The sequence below is a fragment of the Pimephales promelas genome, chromosome 10 (assembly GCF_988280905.1).
Source record: "Pimephales promelas chromosome 10, fPimPro1.hap1.1, whole genome shotgun sequence".
In the NCBI taxonomy this organism is placed as follows: Eukaryota; Metazoa; Chordata; class Actinopteri; order Cypriniformes; family Leuciscidae; genus Pimephales; species Pimephales promelas.
Window position 1 is genome coordinate 10,361,434 of NC_142778.1, and position 18,405 is coordinate 10,379,838.

At 39.8% G+C, this 18,405-nt stretch overlaps 1 protein-coding gene and 2 pseudogenes across 2 annotated transcripts; all 3 read left to right on the forward strand.

The window, feature by feature from the left end:
* Positions 1-4,741: 4,741 nt before the first annotated feature.
* Positions 4,742-7,184, forward strand: LOC120467794 (uncharacterized). The gene is made up of 6 exons (XM_089116668.1): positions 4,742-4,820; positions 4,935-5,102; positions 5,522-5,604; positions 5,918-5,998; positions 6,250-6,733; positions 6,849-7,184. The coding sequence occupies exons 1-6, from the start codon at positions 4,742-4,744 to the stop codon at positions 6,863-6,865; spliced, it is 912 nt and encodes a 303-aa protein (XP_088972794.1). The 3' UTR covers positions 6,866-7,184.
* Positions 7,185-8,223: 1,039 nt separating this feature from the next.
* LOC148977310 (uncharacterized) lies at positions 8,224-9,700 on the forward strand (annotated as a pseudogene). Its single transcript, XR_016145427.1, has 2 exons — positions 8,224-8,420; positions 9,005-9,700. The product of XR_016145427.1 is annotated as an uncharacterized LOC148977310 (transcript).
* Positions 9,701-15,240: 5,540 nt separating this feature from the next.
* On the forward strand, positions 15,241-18,124 carry LOC148977311 (uncharacterized; annotated as a pseudogene).
* Positions 18,125-18,405: the final 281 nt, after the last annotated feature.

The following is an 18,405-nucleotide window of genomic DNA, read 5'->3' on the forward strand; positions in this document are numbered from 1 at the left end:
CGCAATTTAGTGATCTATCCCCTCAATAAAATTTGATAAGTGATGGAAAAAAATGAGTAATATAAAAAATAATATACATGAATAAATATGCAAATTCATTCTCGATAAAAGCTCGGTGATCAACCAATGAGAGCTCTTTGTTATTTGAGCCATGGGTGTCGACGAGCATGCGCAATGACAGAAAGAGACGAGCTTGATTGAGAAGAGCAGACGCAATCTGATCGTCGTGATCGTTTTATAAATCTTAGATTGAAAATCTTCGAAAAAATAATTAAAAAGTTGCAGTTTGATTAATTTGATGCTGTTGGAGAAATCCACTTGTCTTAAGTCACTCCAAAAAGAGAAATACAGATGGTTGATTATTCATGGTAAACTGCTCCTCTGCAGAGCAACAAGGTATGGAAGGCCGTATCTATAGAAATGGTCATGTAATTAGCAAAAATAGCAAAAACAGGTGTTCAGAGTCACACGACTGCGCCTAGGTATCATCAAATGGGTTTGACAGTTAGTTTTATGACCTATTGACCGCCTAGATAAGATTAAAGGGCATCAAATGGGTTTGACAGTTAGTTTTATGACCTATTAACCCCCTAGATAAGTTTAAAGGGATCAAATTGGATTTGACAGTTAGTTTTTTAACCTATTGACCTCCTAGCCTTGATAATAAAAAGTGTACAGTACTTTATTTTTAAAAAACATATGAGCACGTGTTTCGCCACGGTTAAAGCAGGAATAAGGCTGAGTAAGCAATAATGGGTGCGAAATGAAGAGGAGGAGCAGGAGAAAAGAGATAAGGGCAGAAACACTAATTGGGCAGCCACGATAAGAAAAGGGTATAATATGCTGGGATGAAACCAACTTAACTTCAGATGCTTGGCCACATCTCACTTTGTTGACCTGCTCAATAAAGTTATTCTTCTGAGACCTGAAACCTCGACTCTGCGCAATTTCTACAAGACCAAGACTTGACTCTGCTAAACTGAATTGAGACTTCTGATTTGCCACAACAATGCTTTCTGAATGAGAAGCCGATCGTATAGAGGAATATTCTATCTGGTGAGTCAGTATCATTTACTGTAATTATGGTACGCAATATGATATCAGTGATAAAAAAAATGTTTTTGTTATGTTTTTCCTGCTTAAAATTGGACACTATAACAATATCAATAAACTTTATCATTCTTTTTAAATGTATTTATTCATTAAAAGTTTGTTGCCTCAAGGCAACATTGTACCACAATGGACAAATTGAAACATTTGACATTTTCATTAAGAAAAAAATTAAAGATTTATTGAAAACATCAATTTACTTAACTAAACACTTGAAAAAACATATTTATCAAGTTTTTAATGAATTACACATTTTATATTTAATAAAAATTAACATTTATTATCCAGCTGTTGCCCTCAGGCAACATTGTACCATCGTGGAACGCAAGTTCTACAAACCATCATATCAAGTTATCATATCAAAATATTACAGTCGGTGTTGTTTCAGGGTAAAACATTATTTGTCCGATTACCCACTATAGTGGCCAAATGTCCCGTCGACCCCCGCTGACCACTCCCGAGCCACACCCACGCCCGTCCCACAAACCCACAATTTTTCCGATTACCCACTATAGTGGCCAAAAGTCCTGTTGTGACTCCCCCTGACCACTCACAAGCCACGCCCCCATCCCACTCACCCACTATTTGCCCAGTTACCCACTATAGTGGCCAAATGTCCTGTCGACCGCGGCTGACAACTCACAAGCCACATGCCCTGTTCCACAAACCCACTATTTGCCCGATTACCCTCTATAGTGGCCAAATGTCCTGTTGAACCATGCTGAGATTTCATATTGTAAAAGTGCAGATACATAGATAGTTCAAACTCTTTTCCTTACAATTCAACTATACTTTATCAGATTCACAAAAAGGGTCATGCGCATGCGCGTGCGATTGGGTGTTTGTGTTTGTAGCTCCGGAGAACTTTCTATTTTTATATCATGTGAACTTATCCTCGATACTATTCCTTATAAAAAACAATTGGATTGCTTTGATATCGCTACTTATATCCAACCTTCCGAATCCCGGCTACTAGCCTTTAGCCCGCTAGCATTCCACGCGTGGCCTCGCGCCTATTGGCCGTCTCATCCCAGATAGCAAACTGACATTGAATCAACGTGGAAATATGACATCGAAACAACGTTGATCTGACATTGTTTTGCTCATCGAATTAACGTTGAACCAACGTCAGATGCGTCATTCTTTCAAAACTAACGGAAAATCAACTTGAAATCAACGCGTTGTTTCAACGTTTTTAAAGCAAACCAATTTTCGATTTTCATTTAGCTTTGAAGAATGCCACGTCTGACGTTGATTCAACGTTAATTCGATGAGTAAAATCAACGTTGTTTCAATGTCATGAGAGACGTCGTTTCCACGTTGATTCAATGTCAGTTTGCTATCTGGGATTTTACACCCGTTTCACTGAATCCTGGTTATTTCCGGCATTTCAGTCCTAAATTAGTAGTGATAGTTGTAGTAGTATCACTACTAATTTACTGTTCATCTGTTATAATGGCGAACATATCAGATGCTTGTCTAACATTACCTCTGAGTGCAGGTGAAGACACATTCGAGCTCTTCACGGTGAAGCAGGAGCTGGAATACGTCGAGAAACAGATCCGTGGTCTGCTGGTGAAGCAAGCCGAGCTGTTGGATCGGCGCTCATCGCTTGAAGCATCACGCTCCGACGCTCACAAATCAGTGGTTAGTAACGTTAACTCTTTGACTCCGACTTCGTCTACTCCGTATGTTACTCTGCCCAGGAGGACACGATCATCTCGGGCTTCATTCACTCCGGCACCGAAACAACAACATGGACCATGGATCACACAGCGGAAGACACGAGCCAGGACCAGAGCCGCCTCTCCGCCCCTCCTGGTCTTCGAGATCTCCACCCGGAATCGCTTCTCCCCTCTTCGCAAGCCGGAACGCGACGACGCCGTGATCATCGGCACATCCATGGTCCGTCATGTCCGCGCTACTTCGGATAAAGGTAAGGTGCGCACTCACTGCTTTCCTGGTGCTCGTGTTCTTGATGTCGCTGCACAGGTTCCTGAGATCCTGAACGGGGACGAGCGCGTCGGAGCTGTTGTGCTGCACGCGGGAGCGAACGACATCAGGCTGCGGCAGACGGAGGTTCTGAAGAGGGACTACAGGAGCCTGATCGAGACGGTACGCAGCACAGCGCCTAAAGCAGCGATCATCGTGTCTGGACCGCTTCCCACGTACAGACAAGGACAGGAAAGGTTCAGTAGACTATTTGCATTAAATGAATGGTTAATCTCATTGTGTAATGAACAGAAACTGCTCTTTGTAAATAATTGGCATCTGTTTTGGGAGAGACCCAGGCTGTACCGTGCAGATGGACTATCTATGAAAAATTCCAGTCAGGATTCAGACCGCATCATAGTACAGAAACTGCGCTGGTTAAAATTACAAATGATTTACTTTTAGCTTCTGACCAAGGCTGTATCTCAATACTAGTCCTACTTGATCTTAGCGCTGCGTTCGACACTATAGATCATAAAATACTCTTGGATCGACTACAAAACTTCACCGGTGTCCAGGGACAGGCATTAAGCTGGTTTAGATCGTACTTATCGGACCGTTATCATTTTGTCTGTTTAAATGGGAAAAAATCAAAGATAACGTCAGTAGACTATGGAGTACCGCAAGGATCGGTTTTAGGCCCTCTGCTGTTCTCAATATGCTGCCACTTGGTAATATTATAAGAAAACATGGAATTAATTTCCACTGTTACGCTGACGACACTCAATTATATATTTCATCACGACCAGATGAAAACACCAACTCATCTAAAATGACAGAGTGTCTCAAAGATATAAAACGCTGGATGACGCGGAATTTTCTGCTATTAAATTCAGATAAAACGGAGGTATTACTTATTCCAAAAAACTACTCACAAAACCTCTTACAATACAACTTTAATATAGACGGATGTCCTGTTACTTTATCCACTACAGTAAAAGACCTGGGTGTTATACTAGACCGCAGCTTGTCTTTCGAAAATCATATTTCATATGTTACAAGAACAGCCTTTTTCCACCTTAGAAACATTGCTAAGCTACGTAACATGCTATCTATTTCTGATGCTGAAAAATTATGGTTCCTTGCCACTGTTGCCTTGCTTTTGGCTTGCTTAGTCGGGGTTACTTAATATTTAACAATATTATTGATCTGTGTTGTACTACTTTCATGTTATCACTGTGAAGCTGCTTTGAGACAATCTGTATTGTGAAAAGCGCTATATAAATAAATGTGACTTGACTTGACTTAACTTATGACACTGATAGGTTATGATGTATTGGTTAATGTCATGTTGTCATAACAAGGACATCTCAAACAATGTCATATTTGCATTAGAAATGTCCTTATTGAGCGAATGACACTTAATGACAGTTGTCATAAACATGTATAAACCCTCCTTCATATTCATGATTATGAAGGTGTCATATCAGTCTTATGCACACCCCGTCAAGTGTTATTGTGTGAAATGTTCCTCACTCTTTCTCTCTAATTTTACAGTTTGTATCTCCCCTGCAAAGAACATGAATAAAAATAAATATGACACACGTCATGGAAAATGACAGTAAATTAGTTTGCCATTCCTGTTTAGTTGAAATGCATGTATTGTGTATGACATGTCTTAATGTTTACAGATTGAAAGATGTCCGATGCAGTCTCGCGGCCAGACGACCTTGCTCAGAGAGGTCCCAAAGTGTATGTGTGGTTTTCACACTCAAAAGGTAACAATGTGAAGATGTTGCAAGTATCAAAACATAATAAAAATAACTTACTGAATAAATGTTTCTCGTTCAAAAGTGATTGAAGCGGATGTATTTTTTGGTTGTCTTAAGCAGGCCACAGTCTCTACTGGTCAAGCACCAAGGGTTGTGGAGCAACAACAGTCTGCCGCTACTGGACCAGCACAGGAGGTGATGGAGCAGAGTCAGCCTCAGCCTCGACTCCAGCCCCAGCCACGGCCCACTGCATCTGTGACATCAAGGATAATACCAAGTTTGTCAATGGTAATAACATTTTTAGTAATACATGTATTATTAATTCAGTCATCATGCATCTACTTTCAAGTATAACCATGAATGCTGTTAGTAAACAAACACTGTATCTTACAAGCTATGTGCCAACTAGTTTTGAATCAATGTCATTTTTAAAAGGTACCTGTTGAATTACAATAATACTCACATTCTAGCAATGCCTTCCCAATCATTTTTCTATTCTTAACTGTGCTTACTTCAATCTATATAAGTAGCAGAGGGTGTAAATTGAAACAACAGATATTTTCTCATTTACCAAAAATGCAATTATTGTTTGCCACTGTGCTGTTACAGCTTATTTAGTCATTTAGTTGAAATTGTTTTGTCCTATTTTAGTTTACCAAGCCAAGATTTGGTGGGTCCCACATTTCTACTGCAAAGCCAAATCTAAGTGTGGCTAGGAGACCATCTCAGGTTGACTCACCCAGCGCAGGGGTGTCCAGTGCCCCTACACCGAGCACCATGCACTGTCTCTGTAAGTACTGGCATAATCCACATTGCATTCTATGAATACACACTCCACTCCTGTGCACTTTCCTCTGCACACATATTTTGTATTCAAGGAAATCTTAACATAATGACGTAATAACAGTACTATATACTCTTAGGGTTAGGGTTAGTAGTAAATAGGGTTTATAAAAACATAAAATAAACTTACTGACCCCAGACTTTTGAACAGCATTGTATAATTCCATCCAGGATGAATTACAATTATTTGACAGGTATGTTTGACTGTTTCTCTTGTTATACAAACAAAATCTATTATATTTCACTGCATGATTTTACAGACACAAGATCCTGGAGTTCCAGCCTCTGTCCCCAGAACCACTGCAGATGTGACTAGTCCTGAGTCTTGCGGTATTGTCTCGGTAAGCAATTTCAAATTCTATTGGTCTAAAATAATTTATTTTTCATATTAACTTTCACAACTCACTAGAGTTGCACAAAATAGCGCTCACAGCTGACACAATTCTAAAAACATTTGGAACAAATGTAAATCCTAAGTTCGTATTTGACATCCAATATTTTCTATTTAATGTGAGGGTAGTCTTGGATAGATAAAGCGCTAATTAAATAAATGACCTGACGACTAAATGTTTTTTTTCTTTTTCCTTCACAGACTGCTCCTTCCGGGGCATCATTGCAAGCTCCATCTGCAGTTCGACTGCATCGTTTGTGGCCGGAGACCTTGCCGCCAGAGGATCACAGGTGGATTGCCAGCAGGCTTTTTAAAACGGGGTCCAAGGGAAAACCAGAGCTTCGAGACGACCTACAGCTCTGGTATTACCCACCACAGCCAGCACTTATCTACAACCAGGCTCCAGCTCCAGACAGATTTTTTAGTCATGCTCTGTTGCTGTGGATGCCGTACAAGCTTTGGAAGATAAAGGCTGTCTGTCCCAATTCTACCTGCGGTCAGCATCAGCTGACTGGAGGCGGTCTGCACAAAAGGGCACGGCAGGTTCTGGACATCGATAGGATGTACAACATGGTCACAGAAACCCTCATCTGTACCAAGCCTCGCATGTGTCCTGGAGTCAGACCATCCTGCAACAGCTGGATCTGGGCCATCGCTCTGAATTTCGGGTCATCCTCACGCGGAAGTAAGTACACTTTAATTCCACACCCAGTTGATAGACCATCACCACATATGTTTGCAAATACTTTACAAATCAAATATGTAAAATATATGAATGTGTGTATTTTGCTCTTCCTAAGGTATGCCTGTGACATGAGAGTCATTCGGCTCCTGCCTGAGCGTGGCTAGGCAACAGTCCCACGCGGGTCATTAAACAGCTGCGTGAGAACCACAGCGAGGAGTGGCTCCAACGTATATGGCCCGCGTGGTACACCACCCAATGCGTGGACTTCCTCAAACGTCCCGGGGTGTTGCAAATAAAGTTCCAGGAACCCCCAGAGCCCACAGTGGTGCCAAGCTGCAAGTGGCTGCTCACCGTTTACAGCCAAGACATCCTGACAAGGCTGGATCATGAAATCCATGCAAGGATAACATGTGGATGTGGATATGGTTCAGTCTTGAAGATGGATTCCACTAAAAAGGTTAGCTGGGGATTTTTGTTCTTCTATGGCGTTTACTGTTATATCATTATCAGGGCATGAGTATCATATTCTACATGGTGTGATGTTTCATAACATTGCATGCTTCCTGTAATCGACTGCAGATCACCAAGAAGCTGGCTGGGACGGCAAGGGGAACGGGACTCTGTCTTACCTCTGTTGGCAATGAGTTTGGTCAGGTGCTCATGAGTGTGCTGACAGCACAGGAAGGAGCAGGACTGGACAAGATGGTTGATGGTCTGGTGAAAAGGTACCAGCAGGCTGGTGTGGATCCACCTACTGTTTTGTACGTGGACTGTGGCTGCTGCACTGATGTGGGTGAGACCAAGCTAAAAACCAGATTCAGAGGTTGGCCTGATCTCATGATTCGCTTGGACATCTGGCATTATATGCGCAGGATCGCCATGGGGTGTACAACTGATGCCCATCAGCTGTATCCCATCTTCATGTCACGGCTGTCAGCGTGCATTTTTGAGTGGGATGCGGCTGATATTTCTATGCTTCGCAAAGCAAAGAGAGAGCAGTTGTTATCCCAGGGCTGGCCTGCGCTGACAGATGAAGATGTCAACAAGCAGCATCTCACCAGGGAGGAGCTAGCACTGCATTGCCAGAGGAGGACCTGTGGAGAGGAGACTACCATCCTTCTCCTTGAGCGGCTGCTTACAGAGCTCCTGAGCAGTAAGGGCAAAGACTCCCTGGGTGTTCCTCTCCTGGACCGAGAAAGGATGGAGCACATCTGGAATGTCCAGAAGAAGCATGTGAAATGCATTCAAGACCCCCCTGGTGTTGTGCTCTACACAGAGACAGGGACCCTGAACAAGGGAGGCGTGCTTCTGAAGACATACAGATGTCCACTTCTCTCGAGTCCTTTCATTTACACCTGAACCGTTTCATCCCAGGTATTGTCTTTTCCACACACACTGTGCATGTGTAAAGAAAGAGCATGAAGTGTTTTTTCGTGTTGCTTTAACACCCTTAAAACACTGTTGTGTCTATTTACAGGGGCCAGTGCAAACAGTCTGAATTTTCAGATTTATCTGCTGGAGGGTCTACACCGGTGGAAACAGGACCGGGAGGCTGCTTCCCTGTCATCGGAGCCATCAGCTTTGCGCAGCTACACAGGAGAACTTGTTCACTGTGTAAACGGCAATTACGGAAAGCTGTTTGGCAGGAAAGTGGTCCCCACGTTTTGTCCCCCTGCATGTTACACCGGTGAGAATTGTTTTATTTATTTTTTATTTTATCAACTTGGAATTTCTGTGTAACCTAATTTAACACTATAGAGTTGATTGTGTCATAATTAATATGCACGTTTCTAAAGGCCTCTAAATTTTCAACATGAGGAAACATGCCCTCTGTCGACTGATTGATTATAGTCTTTTAGTGTAATTGTAAAAGTGTCCACCTTCAGCTCAGCTCGTGCTTCACGTTTCTTTTCACTGTGAAACCTTTACTGATATTTATAAAGTAATTGTAAGAATAACTTTTATATTGTTAGTAATATGCAATAACTAATTACTAGACAGAAGCAGCTTGGGTTGTTCACTTGATTAGAAAATCATGTTACATGTAAATATCAAAATGATCATCAGACTTTTCTATCAGTCATCATTGTATTGCAGTTCATATCATGTTTTGCCCCATAATTAAACATGTTGGGCCTTTGAATAAAACTGTTTTGTTCTCCTTGACGATGAGCTCTATATTCTCACAGTATATGAGCTGCTACAAAAATGTATCAAATCTGACACACAACATTCTATTTCATTTCTTTTTGTTTATTGTTTTTATTTCAGGTGAGCTCATTGGAGTGCAGTATCTGTTCCAGCAGACTGGTCAGGCACTGCAGGACATGAATCCAGACTCTGAGCAGACAGCAGAGCTCATTGAGGACCTCAGTGTGGAGGAGCGAGATGAAGATGAGGGCTACTGTGACATCAGCGAGGATCACACAATAGCAGATCCGGAGGCTGTACTGTCACCACCACCCTCTTCCACACTGACACTGGGTTCTTCCACCCTGGTCGCCAGCAGTGCCACACATGTACTGGGCAGGGCTCCACATCCCCTTCACTGGTCCCTGACCCCAAACTTGGCCTCACACAGTCTCCTTCATCACCTGGACCCTCAGGGACTGCCGTCACACCTGCTCTCTCTGAAACATCTGTTTCAACTCTCCCCTCAGATCCAGAGGTGCCAATGGTCCAGGGTCTGCAAATGATCCAGGGCATCCCAATGGTCCAGGGGATGCAAATGACACAGCCACTGCTACAGCCAACAGCTGTACAGGGCACCCGCTTACCCGCCCAAGAGACCCTACAGGAGAACCGTAGAGGCCAACACTTGTAAAAAATGCGGGCAAACGTTTAAAACAAGTGCAACAGGACATAGCCAGTACAGGGGCCGGGTGTACTGTCCACAGACTGAGACAGTAACAAAGGAGGTGTGGTGTAGATATTTTTTATGTATATAGCATCATGTATATAGTGTGAACAGTTGTTTAAATAGCTAATACTTGTGTTGAATAATTTTTAATTTTGTTTTTAACATTATTTAACATTTTAACTATTTATTACTTGCTTTTGAAAACCTATTTCACTTTTCATTTTATTTATTTATTTATTTATTTTAAAAATATTTTATTTAACATTTTAATATTCATTACTGTTGGCATGATTGGAAAATAAAAACGAATTGGCAAGTGATTTCTTTTTGACTTTGTCTTTCATTTGTTAATCAGAACACTGACATTTTCAGCAAATTAGTTACTATTTAATGGGTTGCATGTTTATTCATTAGAAATAAAAGATTTTAAAGTGTCTTGTTTGAATGTAACCTAAAAAAAACGTACATAAGATCAATAATAATACAACAACTAAATAATAACACTATTCCATTGGCAATTATACATTTTTATGAAAGAATATAAAAAAAAACACAACAAACAAATAAAATGTGTATATTTTATTAACAATACTTTATTATAACATAACAGTATTTTATCAGTACACTGCAACAAGATAACAATAAAGTTTAATAATTTGTACATTTTGTTGTTCTTCATTCATTTTTTAGCATATTAGTTACCATTTAATGGGTTGCATCTTTGTTCATTGCGTAATAATGCAAATAACATTCTTTTTAATTAAAGAATATAAATAAACAAATGACATATGTATATTTTATTAACACTGGAACAGTATGCATTCAAAAACGATTCTTATTTAATTAACTAATAAATATTACAAAAAGTTGTCTTTAGCTGGATTCGAACCCAAGTCTTGGTGAAGACCTGCAATAGAAAACAGTGTAATATAAATGCGTGATTTTCTTGAAATGCATTTTTTCTTTCTCTTCTTCCCCTTCTCTTTTACTTCCTTCCCCCTTTTCTTCCCTTCTTCACCACCTTTGTTGGACTATAATTGTTCCCCAGATTTTGTGGCTCATTTTGTGGCTCATTTTTCGTATCAACACCACAAATTAAACTAAGAATTGTACATCTTTACAGTGAATTCGACCTAACGTTGCTAGTAGGTCTAATAATGAAATGAAGGCAAATAATATATATATATATATATATATATATATATATATATATATATATATATATATATATATATATATATATATTTTTTTTTTTTTTTTTTTTTTTTTTAATAAAAACATGAATGGGGTGAGTGATATTTGCTACATGTTTAAAAAAAATCATGATGTTACAAAATCCCATTTTACTGTCGGGGTCCTCTTAAAGGAGCAATAATGTGTGACTTTTAGCGACATCTAGTGGTTCGGTTGCGAGTTTGCACCAGGTTTGCACTAAGGGCTCAGCCCACTGCTCACCCCTCCCTTTCGAAGAAGCTACGGTTGCTAAAACGGGACAAACATCTCGTCGGCTGAGATAGCAGAGAATAGCCAGAGTAAGCCAAGAGTGTGTAACATTGTCACTGTTTCTGTACCACAGTCCATTATAAACCACATCATGAATACTGTCTGTTTACAAAGCCATAGTCAGGTGAGGATCAAGGGTTTTAATATATAATTTAATAAAATAATAATCAGCTGATTGTCTCACAAACGTAACCAGCAGCACATTTCTCCCTACATACTGTAGCAAACCCATAATACAGCGAGGGAGCAGCTATATATTTTTTCTAACAGGGTAGTAATAGTTTAGCTAGCTAATATGAGCTGTTACTGTGGCTGAGCTGGGACGTGTCTGCATGAGTCCAAAGGTCGGAAGTGCGCGCGCTGTTACAATCATGTCATCTCCGCATCCCATAGATACTATTTACTACACACAATAGGCTTTTTTTCTCTGATTTTTAAAATTCTTCGCGATCGACTTTAGTGATAAAAGACTTTAGTAAAAGTCTCTATCGACGGGTTAGTGATTCCTGTAACGTACTGTTTTACGGTCAATGACATGAATACTAATCATCAGCTGTCTCACGAACGTAACAGCACATCTATCCCCAACATAACAAACCCATAACACAGCGAGGGAGAACTAAGTTACATGAAACAATCCCAACTACATATTTTACACCACTCACAAGGGAAAAGTCACTACTCACGGAGTGTAAGGCTAGCTTCCAGCTTTCCGCTACTTCTCTTTCAAGGTAGTGATGAAACGCGTTCTGTAGCGCTGTTTGTTCGCGTTCGGCTACGGTAGGAATATGACGTCACAACATGGCGACCTTCGTAGAAGGGGATTCCCTCGGTTATGGAGCTATTAATGTCTCATTCTAAGGTAATAAAAACATTACGGCTAATTAAGTAAGTTCTTTATACACCACTGAAAACATAGTTATGGATGTCATATTGCATTTCTGTTAATAGATACTCAACTTTGTTACACATTGCACCTTTAAGAAAATATATTTCCCTATATGAATGGTTTCACACAGCATATTTGAAAATATACAGAATAATATATGGTGTTAATATATTACAATATATTGAATAATACATAAGGAATCTTTATGCATTTAAAAATGCGATAGACAATATAATTACTAATATTATAATGTATGTAATTCTATATTCAGTAATACACTTCATAATATGAAGAGTTCAGATGCAAAAGCCTCTAAGTGCCATTTGAAATTTTCTTCTAGAATGATAATTTTTATCAAGCTTTAAGTTCAGTGATTTCACTTAAATGGCAATGATAATTACCTATTAATTGTTATTTAAGTGAAATTACTGAACTTAAATATACAAGTTTGATAAAAATTATCATTAAAGAAGAAAATTTCAAATGGCATTTAGATGCTTTTGCATCTGAACTCTTCATATATACAGGGATTACATTTCTCCACTCCGTCGCTACGAGAGAGAGTCTGTGACGGAATTCCGTCATTACCAGGGTTCCCCACTGTCCTCATGTCTTAAATTCACTTTTCATAATTTTAAGGCCGTAAATATGCTCACATTTCTCAAAAAGTGTAATAAATGTGTTAAATTTAAAAACGGAGTAGTTTTGAGTTTGGGTTCTGCATCATGCACTAGATGTGCAAAAAATGTGGTATTAACTGGTAAGACTGCAACAGCAAATTCTGAGAATATGCTAATTAACTTAATTAGCATTATTTTATGTTTATTTCTGTTGCTGTTCCCTTCTGAAGTTTTTATTACTTATTGAATAAAAATTTATAAAAAATACAAATTTTTTACCAAATGCTATAGTTTGATTGTAATCATAATGCAAAACCTGATACTTATCTAAACAATTTCGTAAAAAATAAAAATAAAGCAGTCTTTTAGAATATCTAGATGTATATCTAAAAAAAAAAAAAAAAAAAAACGAATAAGATAGAGAAATCATGTCTAAAAAACAAACAAACAAAAAAAAGCCTTTCTATGTATTTATATAGGAAGAGCTTACAGGCTGGTACAGGACATTGCACACATGTAACTATTTTTAAAGCCACTAGATGGCGTGCTTCTACTTGAACATTTTTTTTTTATTAGGCTGGCACTCTATTTAGATGTGAAATGTTGCACTTATTGAAAAAAATATATAAAATACAAATATATATATATTAATTCTAATGGGAAAATAGCTCATAAAATTATATAATTAATGCAAAGTATCATAAAAAAACCCCTGTAAAAATTCTAAATAATAATCAGAAAACAATAATAGAACAACAATATATTTGAATGGTTATCCTGGGGAAAAAATAAAGTAAAATTGTAATGCTTCATCCGTTTTTGACCGGGAGGACTAAGTGACTTTTTCGGTTACACAAAGAAAAGAAAAAAAAACTGGGTTGAGATGCCAGGAAAGACGTACACTTCGTGATCTATGCCACGAAGTGCTTGGCATAACTAACCTCAGCGAGCCTGTGAGCCTATGTGCAAAGAGGTCCTAACATTGCAAACCCTACCCACACACAATATGGATAATGGTTCCTAGTAGTATTTATAGTGTCTTTCCTGCCTGCATTTCACAACGGCGGTAACTATTTTTAAAAATTAAAACCTGTTTTACCATATGTAACACAGGTTAAATAAATAACATTTAATTTACACGCAATTCAGTGATCAATCCCCTTAATAAAATTTGATAAGTGATAGAAAAAAATGAGTAATATAAAAAATAATATACATGAATAAATATGCAAATTAATTCTCGATAAAAGCTCGGTGATCAACCAATGAGAGCTCTTTGTCATTTGAGCCATGGGTGTCGACGAGCATGCGCAATGACAGAAAGAGACGAGCTTGATTGAGAATAGCAGACGCAATCTGATCGTCGTGATCGTTTTATAAATCTGAGATTGAAAATCTTCGAAAAAAATAATTAAAAAGTTGCAGTTTGATTAATTTGATGCATTCTGAATGAGAAGCCGATCGTATAGAGGAATACATTCTATCTGGTGAGTCAGTATCATTTACTGTAATTAACCCTCTATGGTACGCAATATGATATCAGTGATAAAAAAAGTTTTTGTTATGTTTTTCCTGCTTAAAATTGGACACAATCCACAAGTTTCCTACGCCCCATGAGGCCTTGCGTCAAAAGTGGGCGCGACTTCCGGTTTGAAGTAAACAACAAAGCGCTACTTGACATGCTTGACACTCGTTCATTCAACAGTTGACAGTCATTCAAGTTATAGCGATCCAAACTAGCTAACGATGTGGGAACACAACCTCAACGAAATTCAAAAGGGTGAAATAACAGTACCTTTACCCTCCGCAGTAGTTGATTGGGAGTATTATAATAACATTATTAATAATCAATACTCATCAAGGCATGTTGACAGACAGTTGTGCGAGCTGACAAACAATTAAAATAAAAAATACACACTTAGTCATTGTGCTTTGGAGTTTATTCAAAATTATAAATGAATGTGCTACTGGAATACATTAACTGGCACATTTGGTATTCTGTCACCTCAGGCTTTGATCCTGAGTTTAGGTGTAACATCAGTAGCGAACGACATCTCTCATAAAGATTGGCGTCTTTAAATAGTAAAATAATTCTCCGAAAAACAGCTAGCCTCTTCGCTAACTAACACACAAAATACCATTGGAATGCTACTTCCGCCGCGTCACCGGAAGTTTCACCCACTTTATTTTTTACATGAGCGCCCCTCGGAAACTTGTGGATAACAATATCAATAAACTTTATCATTCTTTTTAAATGTATTTATTCATTAAAAGTTTGTTGCCTCAAGGCAACATTGTACCACAATGGACAAATTGAAACGTTTGACATTTTCATGAAGAAAAAAATTAAAGATTTATTGAAAACACCAATTTACTTAACTAAACACTTGAACAAACATATTTATCAAGTTTTTAATGAATTACACATTTCATATTTAATAAAAATTAACATTTATTATCCAGCTGTTGCCCTCAGGCAACATTGTACCATCGTGGAACGCAAGTTCTACAAACCATCATATCAAGTTATCATATCAAAATATTACAGTCAGTGTTGTTTCAGGGTAAAACATTAACAATCACCATAACCTTATCCTAATATTAAGGCCAGGTCTCAACAAAAGCATGATCAGACATGTGGAAGACCTCCCAGGCCGACCTAATGACCCGTGTGAGGTCAGGGGGGCCTGACCCCCCCAGGGGCCCGACAGGAGCACCCCAAAATCCAAGAATCCCAGAAGCAGCGCCGCCAAATGTCCCGTTGTCCCGTTGACATTAAACGGTCCCAAGCCACGCCCCGTCCCACAAATCCATTATTTGTCCGATTACCCACTATAGTGGCCAAATGTCCCGTCGACCCCCGCTGACCACTCCCGAGCCACACCCACGCCCGTCCCACGAACCCACAATTTTTCCGATTACCTACTATAGTGGCCAAAAGTCCTGTTGTGACTCCCCCTGACCACTCACAAGCCACGCCCCCATCCCACTCACCCACTATTTGCCCAATTACCCACTATAGTGGCCAAATGTCCCGTCGACCGCGGCTGACAACTCACAAGCCACATGCCCTTGTTCCACGAACCCACTATTTGCCCGATTACCCTCTATAGTGGCCAAATGTCCTGTTGAACCATGCTGAGATTTCATATTGTAAAAGTGCAGATACATAGATAGTTCAAACTCTTTTCCTTACAATTCAACTATACTTTATCAGATTCACAAAAAGGGTCCTGCGCATGCGCGTGCGTTTGGTTGTTTGTGTTTGTAGCTCCGGTGAACTTTCTATTTTTATATCATGTGAACTTATCCTCGATACTATTCCTTATAAAAAACAACTGGATTGCTTTGATATCTCTACTTATATCCAACCTTCCGAATCCCGGCTACTAGCCTTTAGCCCGCTAGCATTCGACGCGTGGCCTCGCGCCTATTGGCCGTCTCATTTTACACCCGTTTCACTGAATCCTGGTTATTTCCGGCATTTCAGTCCTAAATTAGTAGTGATAGTTGTAGTAATCATTAGTAATCACTACTAATTTACTGTTCATCTGTTATAATGGCGAACATATCAGATGCTTGTCTAACATTACCTCTGAGTGCAGGTGAAGACACATTCGAGCTCTTCAGGGTGAAGCAGGAGCTGGAATACGTTGAGAAACAGATCCGTGGTCTGCTGGTGAAGCAAGCCGAGCTGTTGGATCGGCGCTCATCGCTTGAAGCATCACGCTCCTACGCTCACAAATCAGTGGTTAGTAACGTTAACTCTTTGACTCCGACTTCGTCTACTCCGTATGTTACTCTGCCCAGGAGGACGCGATCATCTCGGGCTTCATTCACTCCGGCACCGAAACAACAACATGGACCATGGATCACACAGCGGAAGACACGAGTCAGGACCAGAGCCGCCTCTCCGCCCCTCCCGGTCTTCGAGATCTCCACCCGGAATCGCTTCTCCCCTCTTCGCGAGCCGGAACGCGACGACGCCGTGATCATTGGCACATCCATGGTCCGTCATGTCCGCGCTACTTCGGATAAAGGTAAGGTGCGCACTCACTGCTTTCCTGGTGCTCGTGTTCTTGATGTCGCTGCACAGGTTCCTGAGATCCTGAACGGGGACGAGCACGTCGGAGCTGTTGTGCTGCACGCGGGAGTGAACGACATCAGGCTGCGGCAGACGGAGGTTCTGAAGAGGGACTACAGGAGCCTGATCGAGACGGTACGCAGCACAGCGCCTAAAGCAGCGATCATCGTGTCTGGACCGCTTCCCACGTACAGACAAGGACAGGAAAGGTTCAGTAGACTATTTGCATTAAATGAATGGTTAATGTCATTGTGTAATGAACAGAAACTGCTCTTTGTAAATAATTGGCATCTGTTTTGGGAGAGACCCAGGCTGTACCGTGCAGATGGACTCCATCCCAGGCGAATCGGAGCGGCTGTGCTGTCGGACAACATCTCCAAGACGTTACGCGCCAGATGACTAGTAAGTCAAAGTCCAAACCACAGCCTTTGTGGTCCAAACTTAACTAATATGCATAGTGTGGAACATTATATAGAAACTGTGTCTATTCCTCGTTTAGTGAAGCCAAACAATAAATCTAGTGCAGAAATCTTATTGTAATTAAACCAGAAAATCTAAATATCAGTGAACAGAAACAATTTCTAAAGCTAGGTCTTCTAAACATTAGATCGCTCACACCTAAGGCGGTAATTGTAAATGAAATGGTCACAGGTAATAACTTCGATGTTCTGTGCCTTACTGAAACCTGGCTTAAACCAAATGAGTATTTCGGTCTCAACCAATCTACTCCGCCAGGATACTGTTATAAACATGAGCCTCGCCTGATCGGTCGTGACAGCGGTGTTGCAACAAACTATAAAGATATTTTTAATATTACTCAGAAAACAGGTCACAGGTTTAATTCATTTGAAGTACTTGTGCTAAATGTTACGCTCTTAGATGTAAGAAGGAAATCCATATTATCTCTAGCCTTGGCTACTGTATATAGACCTCCAGGCCCATATGCTGAAAAGAGTTCGCAGACTTTCTCTCGGATCTATTGGTGAATGTCGATAAAGCAATAATTGCTGGAGATTTTAACTTACACGTAGATAATACAAATGATGCTTTAGGGGCTGCGTTTACAGACTTATTGAACTCATTTGGGGTCAAACAAAACGTCAGTGGTCCCACTAATCGTCTAAATCATACACTAGATTTAATTATATCATATGGAACCATTCCAACTGATATAGATATTATACCGCAAAGCGATGATGTCACTGATCATTGCATGGTGACTTGCATAATACGTACTGCTGAAATATGTCATGTTGCGCCACGTTACTGTCACAATCACCAGTTGGAGTGCCCCAGAGAATCACCAGAGGGCACTCCACATCAGAACTGATCACTTCACCAGAACTCCGTTTCCCATAATGCCTCATCCCTGTGACAGAATACACGCTCAGAAATTACAAGCCGTGGCAATGCAATGGGCTATATGCACGCATAAGTTCCGCATTTGACATAAGGATGCTCGTCCATTTCCGGTTGTGTAGATTAAAGCGGAGGAAAACCGGAGAAAACGGGATTATGGCAGAGTCTTCAATATTTACTGTCCTCCCGTCTTTGAAACGAAACGTACATACGTTTAGATGTAATTTAATATATAGTTATGTTTATTTAATATAATTTTAAAAAGAAGCATAAACACAACGAGGGGTGTCTGTTTTATCTGTTTTTGTGACTAACGTTTCATTAGTATAACCATGGAGTATAAAATTCAATATAAAT

Excerpts from the sequence above, each read along its gene's own strand:
- LOC120467794 (XM_089116668.1), top strand. The coding sequence starts at position 4,742 with ATGTCCGATGCAGTCTCGCGGCCAGACGACCTTGCTCAGAGAGGTCCC. Across the intron at positions 5,103-5,521 it reads TAATACCAAGTTTGTCAATG|TGTGGCTAGGAGACCATCTC; the intron begins GTAATAACATTT and ends GCCAAATCTAAG. Across the intron at positions 5,605-5,917 it reads GAGCACCATGCACTGTCTCT|ACACAAGATCCTGGAGTTCC; the intron begins GTAAGTACTGGC and ends ATGATTTTACAG.